Genomic DNA, 13,218 nt, shown 5'->3' with positions numbered 1-13,218 from the left:
TTTATTGTATAAGTTTATTGTCTAAAAAATAAGTCCTGCCATTGAGTCTAAGCCAGATTGGAATCAGTTGTGGTTGGCCCAATTTACACAACATAAATCAGCTAAGATATATTGTTTTTGAACTGATATCATTGCAGAAGCAGAGGTTTTTATACTGTATCTAAGGTTTGGAACATTGTTTTTGCTATTGTGGGATGTTGTGTGTTAACATTTGTAAATACTACAAAAACGATCCATAATTTTGTTGGGAGGTATAGCTTGTCTGTTCAGAATATGTAAGCATTGTGGAAATGTGTTCAGTGACTCCATATTGTGTGAAAACGACATGAAATGTGTGAATGGTATGGCCACAATAGATAGATGCTGTGCTAATTGTGTTTAGAGTTTTGAAAATGTGACAACTGCTTGGACAAATGCTTGTTAGCGACTGAAAAAAACTGTAAGTAGTTAATAAAAAAAATAAAAAAATCGCTAGAGGATTCGTGCTGCTTCCGGCCGCCAGAGCGCGCTGCGCGTTCCGCTGTCAGATACGCACATCAGCTTCCGGGTCACGGCCATCGCGGTCAGTGTGGCTCAAAGTACTTTTTTGTATTCTACAGTGTTTGGTGTCGCTCAGCATCAAAACTGCGGTGTTGTTAACGGAGTCCACGGCGTCTCGTGCGTACCGAGCGGCTGGTGGTCTACAGTGGATGTACGTGAGGCGCGATGAGCAGCAGCCAGCCCCTGCGCCGGAGCTCCGTGTCGGAGGTCGATCATGTGCAGCTGCTGGCGGAGCAGCTCGGCTCGCTGCTGGCGGGACTGCAGTGCAGTGACATCACCTTCCTGGTGGAGAACAAGCGCTTTCCCGCGCACCGTGTCATTCTGGCGGCAAGATGCCACTATTTCAGGTAACGGTAGACGCTCACGGACACTGCCGTGATTTCCGCTGAGCTCCGCTCACAGTGTCGGGCGATGATCTGTGCTGAGACCCGCGCGAGATCATCCCGAAGCACCATTGACCCTCTCTTTAGTTAATAAACACTGTGACGTGTTTCTGTGGGCGGAGCTTTTTAACAATGACCGGGGAAAATCCCATTTTACCTGAATATTTTAGGTCACTCACTGTCCGTGACAGCGATTGTTATTTGAAAATGTTAACTTTAACCGACAAGTGCACACTCACTGAATGGATGCACGATCTGACTGGAGTACTTCCGGTTGAGTGGTTCAACTTTGACACCTGATAGAGAAACCTAACGTGTATAATAATAAAGACAAACTCACCTAATCGAGTCATGAAGATGTATTTTTCAGTGTTAGCAGGCAGCCATTATTACAGCAACAGTGAACTGGGCCAAGAGACACAAAGTTAAACATTTAATGTGATGTACAGCTGCTGGTCATATAATTAGAATATCATCAAAAAGTTGATTTCAAGTGAAACTTGTATATTTTATTCGTTCATTACACACAGACTGATATATTTTAAATGTTTATTTCTTTTAATTTTGATGATTATAACTGACAACTAAGGAAAATCCCAAATTCAGTATCTCAGAAAATTAGAATATTGTGAAAAGGTTCAATATTGAAGACACCTGGTGCCACACTCTAATCAGATAATTAACTCAAAACACCTGCAAAGCCTTTAAATGTTCTCTCAGTCTAGTTCTGTAGTAGGGCTGTGCAAAAAAAATCTAATGTGATTTTCATCAGTAAAGAAGCTCCTGTGATTAGAAGTACATCTCCAGCACATGTGTTCAGATCAGGGTTGCCAGGTTTTCACAACAAATAATGCCCAGTTGCTTCTCAAAACTAGTTCAAAACTAGCCCAAGCGCGTTTCCAGGAGGTTCCCGGATAGAAATTGCTTCCCGGGGTTAAAATATACGTTTTTTGGAAGGGTTGGAAATTCGCAGTTTAGGCGCTAAATATCACGATATTGGTATTGCTTCGACCCACGGACAAACCGCAGACTTGGCAACACTGGTTCAGGTGGAGCGGCATTTACTACACAGCTGTAATTCACTAACAAGCTACACAAAATCGCTTTCAGAATCAATAAAGAATCGCTTCTGAGGTGCGATGAGGTGTGATGTGTTGAGGTGTGATGTCATGAGGTGAGAGGTGTGTTGAGGTGTGGTGTGATGAGCTGTGGGTGTTTTCCTCAGGGCTCTTCTGTACGGAGGAATGAAGGAGTCTCAGCCGCAGGTCGAGGTGCGTCTGGAGGACACCCGTGCTGAAGCCTTTGGGATGCTGCTGCAGTATCTGTACACGGGCCGGGTCAGTCTCAGTGCCGCACGAGAGGAGGTTCTGCTGGACTTCCTGGGCCTGGCCAACCGCTACGGCCTGCAGCTGCTGGAGGACTCCACGTCTGAGTTCCTGCGCACCGTGCTGAGCTCACAGAACGTGTGTGTGGTGATGAACGTGGCCAGCCTGTACTCGCTGAGCGCCCTCGCCGCCGCCTGCTGCTGCTTCATGGACCGGCACGCGCCGGACGTCCTGCTGTCAGACGGCTTCACCACGCTGTCGAAGGTACCGCTCTGCGCTTCTGCAGCTGTAGGGAAGAGATGATGAGCATCACACTAACCCTAACCCAGATCACGCCCTGCTTCATCCTGGAGGGGTTTAATGAGTGATAACATCCGGCTGAATCTACATTATCTCACTTAATACATGGATACTTCCCATGCAAGTCAATAATAGGACACAGCATTATTGATTTGAGCTGAATATTTGATTAGCTCATGGTTTTAACAAAGCCATCCAGGACACGGGACAGAGCTTCTAGTTTAAGGTGCAGGTGTTCGCTCGGATGAAGGGTGTTTCTAAATCTGGTCAAATCTTACACAGAACTATAATTGGTGCACTTTTCCTTCATTCTTAGCAAACCAAACAACACAACAAACAGTGTTCAGCGAGTAAAAGTACATGTGCTAGACTTGTACACACACACACAGGCGAGTACAGTCTCAGAATGATGGCTAACGAGAGACATTAATCACGTGGAGTAAGATTTATTTGTACATACGAGAGTTTAAAGGTGTGTTTTCCTGCAGGAGGCTCTGCTGACCGTCGTCCGGCGGGACTCTTTTGCGGCCAGCGAGCGGGAGATCTTCCAGGCTTTGGCACGCTGGTGTCAGCACAACGGTGATGGGACGGCCACACAGGAAGTGATGTCAGCGGTGCGTCTGCCGCTCATGACGCTGACCGAGATGCTGAACGTGGTGCGTCCGTCTGGTCTGGTCAGTCCTGATGATCTTCTGGACGCCATCAAGACGCGCTCGGAAAAACGAGACATGGACCTGAACTACCGGGGCATGCTGGGTAAGTCTTTGCTCCTCAGAGACATCCAGAGCCCTGCTCGTGTCTTTCAGTTCATCTCGGATCATGAGGGACGGGTGGAAAACCCTCTCCAGTGTTTTGAATTTGGCCTGAAATACCTTGATCAACCACTCGGTGTCAGTCCTTCTTTCAACACCTTTAACATTACTCCGTACTTTATTATAATTACACTGAGAAGGATGCCTTAAAGTGTAGCATATTTTCATAGTTTCTTGTACAGCTGTGTTTTTGCAATCTCTCAGTCTTCAGCCGAGACCTGAATCATCAGTGGATCAGGCTGGCTGGTGTTTGCAGAGATTAGCTGTTTCCTGTAGAGGTTCTGATCTAAAGCGGGATCTACTCTGAATCCTAGAGTTTACAGATTGAAATACTGATGAATCATGTAGTGCTCAGAGAGGACATGTTTTTACCAGATTCTTAAAATCAAACTGAGAATTGTGTGTGTGTGTGTCTGTGTGTGTGTGTCTGTGTGTGTGTGTCTGTGTTTGTGTGTCTGTGTGTGTGTGTCTGTGTGTGTGTGTGTGTGGTGTGTGTGTATATGTGTGTGTGTGTGTGGTGTGTGTGTGTGTAGTTCCTGAGGAGAATGTCGCTACGATGGAGCACGGTGCTCAGGTGGTCAAAGGCGAGCTGAAGTCGGCGTTACTGGACGGAGACACGCAGAACTATGATCTGGACCATGGCTTCTCCAGACACCCCATAGAGGAGGACGGCTGCTCCGGGATCCAGGTCAAACTGGGCCAGGCCTTCATCATCAACCACATCCGCATCCTGCTGTGGGACCGGGACAGCCGGTGAGCCGCCGCACTCTTATTATATGATTCATGTTAGAAAACGTTTTGTCAAAACTTATTACCTTTACTTGTCATTATACTATAGTTGTTTAAATTGAGGCTTACGGTCATTTTAGGGTGTTACCGTACACATAGATGTTTCTCCAACACAACAGTGCTACTTTAACAACATGCGTCTGTTCTGATATCAGAGTTCATCTGCTGTGGAGGATTTCAGGCTGTAGCTGAAGCGTGTTTGAGCTGGTTGTGTGTGTCGTGTGTGTTGATGTAACGGAGTGTGAGTTGTTCCTCTCCTGCAGCTCGTACTCGTACTACATCGAGGTGTCTGTGGATGAGCTGGACTGGGTTCGGGTGGTGGATCACTCCAGGTTCCTGTGCCGCTCCTGGCAGAAGCTCTTCTTCTCTCCTCGGGTCTGCAGGTAAAGCGCTGTGGAGCTCTCCTAATAATCAGAGTAGATCTTGCTGCAAGATAATCATAATAATATTATATTAATATCCACCTTGTTAATGTAAGAATGCTGACCATAAAGCCAGAGCTTCTATCCTGTAAGTCCAGTGTGTGTGAATCTCCTGAATGGGTGTGTGCTGGCATCACAAGTGTGTGGAAGCAGATGGATCTGTGCTGTTCTTCATCTCTCAGGTACGTGAGGATTGTAGGAACACACAACACTGTCAATAAAGTCTTCCATCTGGTGGCTTTCGAGTGCATGTTCACCAGCCGTCCTTTCACTCTGGAGAAGGGGCTTGTGGGTAAGACGTCATGTTGTCATCGGTTGTTTTATCTGCGGTGTAGTGTTGGTCGTGTGTGAGTGAATGTCCCGCTCGTGTCTGCAGTGCCCAGTGAAAACGTGGCCACGGTTTCGGCGTGTGCGAGTGTGATCGAGGGAGTGAGCCGCAGCAGAAACGCTCTGCTGAACGGAGACACACACAACTACGACTGGGACTCGGGCTACACCTGTCATCAGCTGGGCTCCGGAGCCATCGTCATCCAGCTAGCACAGCCCTACATCATCAGCTCCCTCAGGTGTGTGTGAGTGAGAGAGTGAGTGTGTGAGGTGAGAGAGTGTGAGTGAGTGTGTGAGTGAGAGAATGAATGAGTGAGTGTGTGTGAGTGACCGAGTGCATGTATGATCGAGTTAGCATGTGAGTGAGTTTGTGTGAGTGAGTGAGTGTGAGAATGAGAGTGTGTATTTGTGTGTGAGAAAGAGTGAGTGAGTGAGTGTGAGTGTGAGAGTGTGTGAGTGTGAGTGAGTGAGTATGTGTGAGTGTGTGTGTGAGTGAATGAGTGAGTGAGTGTGTGATTGAGTGTGAGGTGAGAGAGTGTGGGTGTGAGTGAGTTTGTGTGAGTGAGAGAGTGTGAGAGAGTGAGTGTGTGAGTGAGTGTGAGAATGAGTGTGTGTGTATTTGTGTGTGAGAGAGTGAGTGTGAGAGTGTGTGTGTATGTGTGTGAGTATGTGTGTGAGAGTGAGTGAGTTAGTGTGAGAGAGTGAGTCAGTGAGTATGTGTGTTAGAGTGAGTGAGTGCAAGTGTGAGAGAGTGAGTGTTTGTGTGAGTGAGAAATTGTGGGAGTGAGTATGTGTGTGAGAGTGAGTGTGAGAGAGTGAGTTAGTGTGAGTGAGTGTGTGGGAGTGAGTGTGAGAGAGTGAGTGAGAGTGTGTGTGTGTATTTGTGTGGGAGTGAGTATGTGTGTGAGTGAGTGTGTGTGTGTGTGTGTGTGTGTGTGTGAGAGAAAGTGTGTGAGTGACTGAGTGTGAGAGTGTGTGTATGTGTGTGAGTATGTGTGTGAGAGTGAGTCAGTGAGTATGTGTGTTAGAGTGAGTGAGTGCGAGTGTGAGTGCGAGTGTGAGAGAGTGTTTGTGTGAGTGAGAAAGTGTGGGAGTGAGTATGTGTGTGAGAGTGAGTGAGTGTGAGAGAGTGAGTGAGTTAGAGTGAGTGAGTGAGTGTGTGTTTGTGTGTGAGAGTGAGTGAGTGTGAGGGAGTGAGTGTGAGAGATTGAGTGAGAGTGTGTGTGTGTATTTGTGTGAGTGAGTGAGTGTGAGAGAGTGAGTGAGTGTGTGTGGGAGTGAGTATGTGTGTGAGAGTGAGTGAGAGAGTGAGTGAGTGTGTGTTTGTGTGTGAGAGTGAGTGAGTGTGAGGGAGTGAGTGTGTGGGAGTGAGTATTTGTGTTGGAGTGAGTGAGTGTGTGTGAGAGTGAGTGAGTGTGAGGGAGTGAGTGAGAGTGTGTGTGTGTGTGTGTATTTGTGTGAGTGAGTGTGAGAGAGTGAGTGAGTGTGTGTGGGAGTGAGTATGTGTGTGAGTGAGTGAGTGAGTGTGTGTGTGTGTGTGTGTGTGTGTGTGTGAGAAAGTGTGTGAGTGACTGAGTGTGAGAGTGTGTGTGTATGTGTGTGAGTATGTGTGTGAGAGTGAGTGAGTTAGTGTGAGAGAGTGAGTCAGTGAGTATGTGTGTTAGAGTGAGTGAGTGCGAGTGTGAGAGAGTGAGTGTTTGTGGGAGTGAGTATGTGTGTGAGAGTGAGTGAGTGTGAGAGAGTGAGTGAGTTAGTGTGTGTGTGTGTGAGTGAGTGAGTGTGTGTTTGTGTGTGAGAGTGAGTGAGTGTGAGGGAGTGAGTGTGTGGGAGAGAGTGAGTGAGAGTGTGTGTGTGTATTTGTGTGAGTGAGTGAGTGTGAGAGAGTGAGTGAGTGTGTGTGGGAGTGAGTATGTGTTTGTGTGTGAGTGAGTGAGTGTGAGGGAGTGAGTGTGGGAGTGAGTATTTGTGTTAGAGTGAGTGAGTGTGAGAGAGTGAGTGTGTGTGGGAGTGAGTATGTGTGTGAGAGTGAGTGAGTGAGTGTGAGAGAGTGAGTGAGTGTGTGTGGGAGTGAGTATGTGTGTGAGAGTGAGTGAGTGTGTGTGAGAGAGTGAGTGTGTGTTTGTGTGTGAGAGTGAGTGAGTGTGAGAGAGTGAGTGTGTGTTTGTGTGTGAGTGAGTGAGTGTGAGGGAGTGAGTGTGGGAGTGAGTATTTGTGTTAGAGTGAGTGAGTGTGAGAGAGTGAGTGTGTGTGGGAGTGAGTATGTGTGTGAGAGTGAGTGAGTGAGTGTGAGAGAGTGAGTGAGTGTGTGTGGGAGTGAGTATGTGTGTGAGAGTGAGTGAGTGTGTGTGAGAGAGTGAGTGTGTGTTTGTGTGTGAGAGTGAGTGAGTGTGAGGGAGTGAGTGTGTGGGAGTGAGTATTTGTGTTAGAGTGAGTGTGAGAGAGTGAGTGAGTGTGTGTGGGAGTGAGTATGTGTGTTTGAGTGAGTGAGTGAGTGAGTGTGTGTGAGTGTTGTCACCATACAAAAATTATTGTTTCGATACCGATACCTAGTCAAGAATTGCTTTTTTGACACTTTTCCTGAAAAGGGAAAATACACTCTCAAATATCATTGCTGTGCTTTATCTTAAAACTGGGACAACATTCTAATCATATAACACACTAATAAATGAACATATGAACAGCAGATATATTAAACATTTGAACAAAATATGAAATATAAAAGATAACTTAGAGCAATGACTTTCAAGGTAAAGAAAGAATACATTTAGCAGAATTATCTCAGTTATCATAAGAAACATAAGAGTAATACATTTATCTTGATTCTGATCTTTGAATAAAAATATGAACAGCAATTATATTAAACAATGTTTCTGAACTCAGGAGGTTAATTGTCAAAAGATAAATAATATCAATTTAAGCAATGGCATTCAAGTAAAAAAAAAAAAAAGCAAATAAAATTTAGCAGCAATATCTCAGATATTGTAACTTATTCTGTCAGTTGTGCAGCCTTTTCTCTCAGAGGAGAAAACTCACCCAGTGAGCTTTAATGAGCCTCATCTTTTTCTCCAGTCGTGGACCGGCAGACACAGTATCACTCGTGCTCGCTCATGCAGTCTAGTGATGCACCGGTCAGGTTTTTTTTCCAACCCGCGTTTATGAAATTATTTGGCCCGCTCCAGCCCGCAAATAAAGTAAAATTTCTTTACCCACCCCGACCCACGCATCGGGGACATCATGGAAGATACGTTGCTACTTAGACCTTGGTATTGTAATCTTATCAAAGAACCTAATGAAATATGAAAATATGCATTCCAAATATTTAATATTGGCTATATGAAATTGCACTAGTGATGGTTCGTCCGTGAACAAATCTTTTAGGTGAACAAATTGTTCTGGTTCAGGTAGTCCACTGACTCATATTTCTGGTTCACTGAAGTTCCTCCCTCCACAGCAGATGCGCAGCTCGTGAACAATACTCAAGGGTCTTGTCGGCGTGCCTAAAGCCATCTTTCCCAACCATTTTCTGCTGCAGCACAGTTTTGATCAGTAAAAAATCCCATGGCACACCATTAAGCACTGAAATATACCAAAAAATAAGTACAAATTAACTGAAGTATAATAAAACCCTGTACCGATTCAAAGATCAGTCGTTTATTAACCAGTGCACTGTGAGCGAGCTGAGATCCGTCTCCAGACGCTGTATGAAGGAGAGTGGAGTGACGAGGGTTACTCACAAGCTCTTCTGAATGCTGTTCATTGTAGGGCTGGGAAAATAAATCAATGCATCGTGAATCGAGAAATGCTTCAGCAAATGATTTGATTCTGAGATTTTCCGAATGCATCGCGATTCTTTCTTCAATTGATTCTGACATTAGTTTTGAACAGTAGATGGCACTGCGTGCTTTAGAAACAACCGTACTCCGCTCGTTTCCAAATAATTCATAAAATTTAAAAAGGTTGAAGCGATTTAAAAAGGTGTTCACAGTGGGCTGTGTTTACATTACTCCTGCATCATAAAAGCATTCTGAGATGAAGTGAACTTACATGACTCACAAGCACTCTGTAGCACTCTTCTTCATGAGCATTTGAGTGTGCGGATCAAAACTAGATTAGAGCGCCATCTGCTGTTGAAATCTAAGCTCAGAATCGAATCCAGAGGAATCGCGATGCATTCTGAGAATCTACGAATCGATTCTGCATTGATTTATCTTCCCAGCCCTAGTTCATTGGTTTAATATTAGTAAGACCCACAAACAGACCTGAGCGACAGAGAGAGAGAGCTGAAGACTCTCTGTGTTCTGACTGACAGACGTCTGTGATGTGTTCAGGCTGTTGCTGTGGGACTGTGATGAACGCTCGTACAGTTACTACATCGAGGTGTCCACCAACCAGCAGCAGTGGACCAGAGTGCTGGACCGGACCAAAGTGTCCTGCCGGTGACCTGACCATCCTCTGCAGCACGACACACACTCACACACTCACACTGACAGTTACTGTCGATTATTAAATACCTTTCATTCATTTGTGGATTAGTAACTCTTTCCCTGCCACCGTTTCTGAAAACAAGTTGCCAGCCACCGCCAGCGATTTTGATGATTTTTACTTAAATTTGATGTCCTCCAGTATATTTTTCTGAATGAATATTTGAATGCACAATACACCAAAATAAATAACAGAGCCTTTACTTCAAAAAAAGAAAAAAAAAAGAATCAGTTTTATTCGATCTTAAAGCCTTTTTTTTAATCAACACTTGAATATAGGTAAGTTTCATAAAAATGCATAATTCTGAGCAAAAAGTTGAGAAAATCACGTTTTTTATTAAGAACTACATCTGGATAATATTCAGTCTGATTATCGAAGCATAAATCCAGTAAGTCGCTTCCTTCAACACCTTTTAAAGCTTGCACAGACATATATCACTTCCTGGATCAACATTTTACTCCATAACATCATGCAGTTTAGATTTATGTGCTGTCTATTGCTGATGATTGCATTATATTTAATATGCATATGTTTACATGAGAGATCACGGTTTCTCCTTCCTGTTCATGTGTGTTTGTGTTCGGGAGGTTTTGTACTCGTTCAGAAGTGTGTAATAGCGCCCTCGAGTGTACAACACTGAAAACACAAAAAGCTGCAAAAGCGGGATAACTCTGGCAGGGAAAGAGTTAAATGTGATTTCCCACTAAATGTAGATTTCAGTGAAACTGTGATATTTAAGAGTGCATGAGGTTTGTATGTTTAGCGTGCGTCTCTCTGTGATGTCAGATCCTGGCAGGTGCTGAGCTTTAACAAGCATGCGGCGGCGTTCGTGCGGATCGTGGGGACTCACAACACTGCCAATGAGGTGAGAGCGTGCGGAGGAACTCTGCTCAACACAAGCGTCTGTGTGTCTGACCTCTTTCCCATGATCCCTGCAGGTCTTTCACTGTGTGCACTTTGAGTGTCCCGCGCAGCTGGAGCCAGGAGCCGCTCCGTCCCGCACACAGCCCTCGTGATGCTCCTCACTCTTCATCATCATCATCATCATCATCACACCTGCACTTCCTGAAGACTTCCATTCACTTCATCTGCACTGACCAGGACTTCTTACTTGATTGTTGGTTTATGTGTTATTTATTAGATTGTTTGCTTATTATTGTCAGTTGATCTGAAGCATATTTATTCAAATAAGAACTTGTTTTCTCTTCTAATATATTCAGTTTTGGAGATGACATTGCACTATAACATTGGTAATGGACTCAAACACTTATTTTTAATGAGTTTTAAATTAGATCCATCCAAGCTATTATTAAGCATAGTATCTGATCCCAACTGAATCGAAGAACACGTGATATGTCATTCTGCTCAGTGTTGTACTTCTAGACTTTATTAATGTATGGTGGCTAACACACTGTAAATAATTGTTTGATACTGACCTCTCTGAACATCACTGTCTTCCAGAGTCTGTGTGTTTGTTCTGGGCTCTGATGCTGCTCACACACACACACACACACACACACACACACGGTTTGTGAGGCTGTTAATAGCCTCGGGTCATTTTGAAGCTGTGTGTGTTTCTCTGGGTTTGTATATGCTGAACTCAATAAAGTGTTGGTTTTCTAAAATGTGCTCTAGTGATTTCCAGTGTTTTGAGTTTAGCCCGTGTCTGGCACCCTGCTCTGAGTTGATCAGTCCACATAGAGTCAGACTTTAGGGCAGATTCAGAGACTGGACGCTGTTTCTTCCAGGAGCTCAGATCACAGAAGCAATCCTTGTAGATCACACAACAGCATACACGACCAGAGAACTGCACTAATAGCAGTTTGCAGAAGCCAAATACATTGATACATTCAGCAGACGCTTTTACCCTTACAGTGCATTCAGGATATACATCTTTTTATCAGTATGTGTGTTCTCTGGGAATCGAACCCACTACCTTTAGTGCTGCTATCACAATGCTCTACCACTGAGCCACAGGAACAAATGACTGCTTCTCTCACAACTTTAACAGTGACTTACTGCCGCACTACTGGTGGGTTTAACGTCACATGAAGCCATCAGGTTTTAGGAGGGTGTGGTTGAGTCTTAACTTTTATAAAGAATATCTCTGGATTTGAGACTTTAGTCTTTGCAAATTAACAGATATTCTTTATGCACAAAGAGCTTGTTACAGCCCAAAGAGAAAGGAAACATTTTAATTGCATCACATGACCTCTTTAAATATAAAAGGTTCATGGCTGTAGGCTACATTATTTTTACATATTTTACAAGCATTTGACATATTTAATAACTATAATTCAGTCTGATTAAATTTGCAGCAGCTTTTCCACAAAGTCTAATGCTCTTTATACATAATTCAATATTATCTAATCCAAACAATTCTTAATTATAGTTAATTAAATTAACATCTGTCTTCTACTCAGCCAACAGCAAGAAGTACCCAAAAATTATGAAAAACAGATGAAGAGGAGACTGCCACAATAACAAGTATTAAAGAATATTAAAATCCAACAGGAAAAAAGATAACAGTTGCTTCTGTATTTGTAGGAAATACATTTTTACAGAAAATAAATTAAACCGCTGTGGTGATGGTGACGGCATATTTCTCCAACTATCCTTCTGTTCCATAAAGTAATCAGCTTAATTGTCCATTGGTTGTTGCTCAGAAAACTAAATGGATATTATAAGAAAGCAGAGGAGAACTGACCCCCAACTGAGCCTGGTTTCTCCCAAGGTTTTTTTCTCCATTCTGTCACCGATGGAGTTTTGGTTCCTTGCCGCTGTCGCCTCTGGCTTGCTTAGTTGGGGTCACTTCATCTACAGCGATATCATTGACTTGATTGCAAATAAATGCACAGACACTATTTAACTGAACAGAGATGACATCACTGAATTCAATGATGAACTGCCTTTAACTATCATTCTGCATTATTGAGACACTGTTTTCCTAATGAATGTTGTTCAGTTGCTTTGACGCAATGTATTTTGTTTAAAGCGCTATATAAATAAAGGTGACTTGACTTGACTGAATTAATGTACAGCACTGCAAAAATATGGTAACACTTTATTTTGATAGTCCACTTTAGACATTCTACTAGCAGTAACTTTGCAACTACCTGTCAACTAGCAGAGTATTAGTAGACTGTCTGCTTAATATCTTCTAACACTTTCTTTGTCAACTTATTGTCAACCATACTAACCCTAAACCTACCCTAACAGTCTACTCTGAGAGATAGTAGACATGTAGTTACAAATTTCTGAGATTTAGTTGATATGTAGTTGACATGTTGTTAGAAAGTTACTTATAGTAAGTAGAATGTCTAAAGTGGACAATCGAAATAAAGTGTAACCAAAAATACTTTTCTTACATTGTATTTTTTTGTTTCCAGTCAAAATATCTAAAGATTCTTAAATCAAGATTTTCTACATAAGAAAAATTGCAAGGTAATTAGTCTTTAAGTGTATTTTTCTAATTTTTCATGTGGTAAGAAAAATAATTTTGTTTCCATTTGCATTTTGATTATTCTTCTTGTTTAAAGTAAAATTCACTTAATTTAGATTCCAAAATATTGCTAAGAAAACCATTTCAGCGAATGAATGAATGGGGTGTTTAAACATCACTTATTCTTTTTTTCTTGAGAATTAAAGGGGAGGGGGAAATGCTATTTCATGCATGCTGAGTTTTTTACACTGTTAAAGAGTTGGATTCCCATGCTAAACATGGACAAAGTTTCAAAAATTAAGTTGTACGTTTGAAGGAGTATTTCTGTTCCAAAAATACTCCTTCCGGTTTGTCACAAGTTTGGGAAAGTTTTTTTCGAGTATGGCTCTGTGTGAC

At 43.1% G+C, this 13,218-nt stretch overlaps 1 protein-coding gene across 2 annotated transcripts; it reads left to right on the top strand.

Moving 5' to 3' along the window:
* The first annotated feature begins 496 nt into the window (after nt 1-496).
* On the top strand, nt 497-11,005 carry LOC127938705 (BTB/POZ domain-containing protein 9). 2 transcript variants are annotated; one of them, XM_052535522.1, is made up of 10 exons: nt 497-887; nt 2,149-2,512; nt 3,037-3,304; nt 3,894-4,113; nt 4,413-4,532; nt 4,754-4,863; nt 4,948-5,137; nt 9,227-9,334; nt 10,167-10,245; nt 10,319-11,005. In XM_052535522.1, the coding sequence occupies exons 1-10, from the start codon at nt 706-708 to the stop codon at nt 10,394-10,396; spliced, it is 1,719 nt and encodes a 572-aa protein (XP_052391482.1). In that variant the 5' UTR covers nt 497-705; the 3' UTR covers nt 10,397-11,005. The 2 variants fall into 2 exon arrangements, with proteins under 2 accessions (XP_052391482.1, XP_052391483.1); XM_052535523.1 differs by lacking the exon at nt 9,227-9,334 and having other exon boundaries at nt 510-887.
* Nucleotides 11,006-13,218: the final 2,213 nt, after the last annotated feature.

Source organism: Carassius gibelio, chromosome A20, assembly GCF_023724105.1.
Source record: "Carassius gibelio isolate Cgi1373 ecotype wild population from Czech Republic chromosome A20, carGib1.2-hapl.c, whole genome shotgun sequence".
Classification (NCBI taxonomy): Eukaryota; Metazoa; Chordata; class Actinopteri; order Cypriniformes; family Cyprinidae; genus Carassius; species Carassius gibelio.
Note: the sequence above shows the minus strand (reverse complement) of the source record. Positions and strands in the feature narration are given on the sequence as shown.

Excerpts from the sequence above, each read along its gene's own strand:
- LOC127938705 (XM_052535522.1), top strand. The coding sequence starts at position 706 with ATGAGCAGCAGCCAGCCCCTGCGCCGGAGCTCCGTGTCGGAGGTCGAT. Across the intron at positions 3,305-3,893 it reads GAACTACCGGGGCATGCTGG|TTCCTGAGGAGAATGTCGCT; the intron begins GTAAGTCTTTGC and ends GTGTGTGTGTAG. Across the intron at positions 4,533-4,753 it reads TTCTCTCCTCGGGTCTGCAG|GTACGTGAGGATTGTAGGAA; the intron begins GTAAAGCGCTGT and ends TTCATCTCTCAG.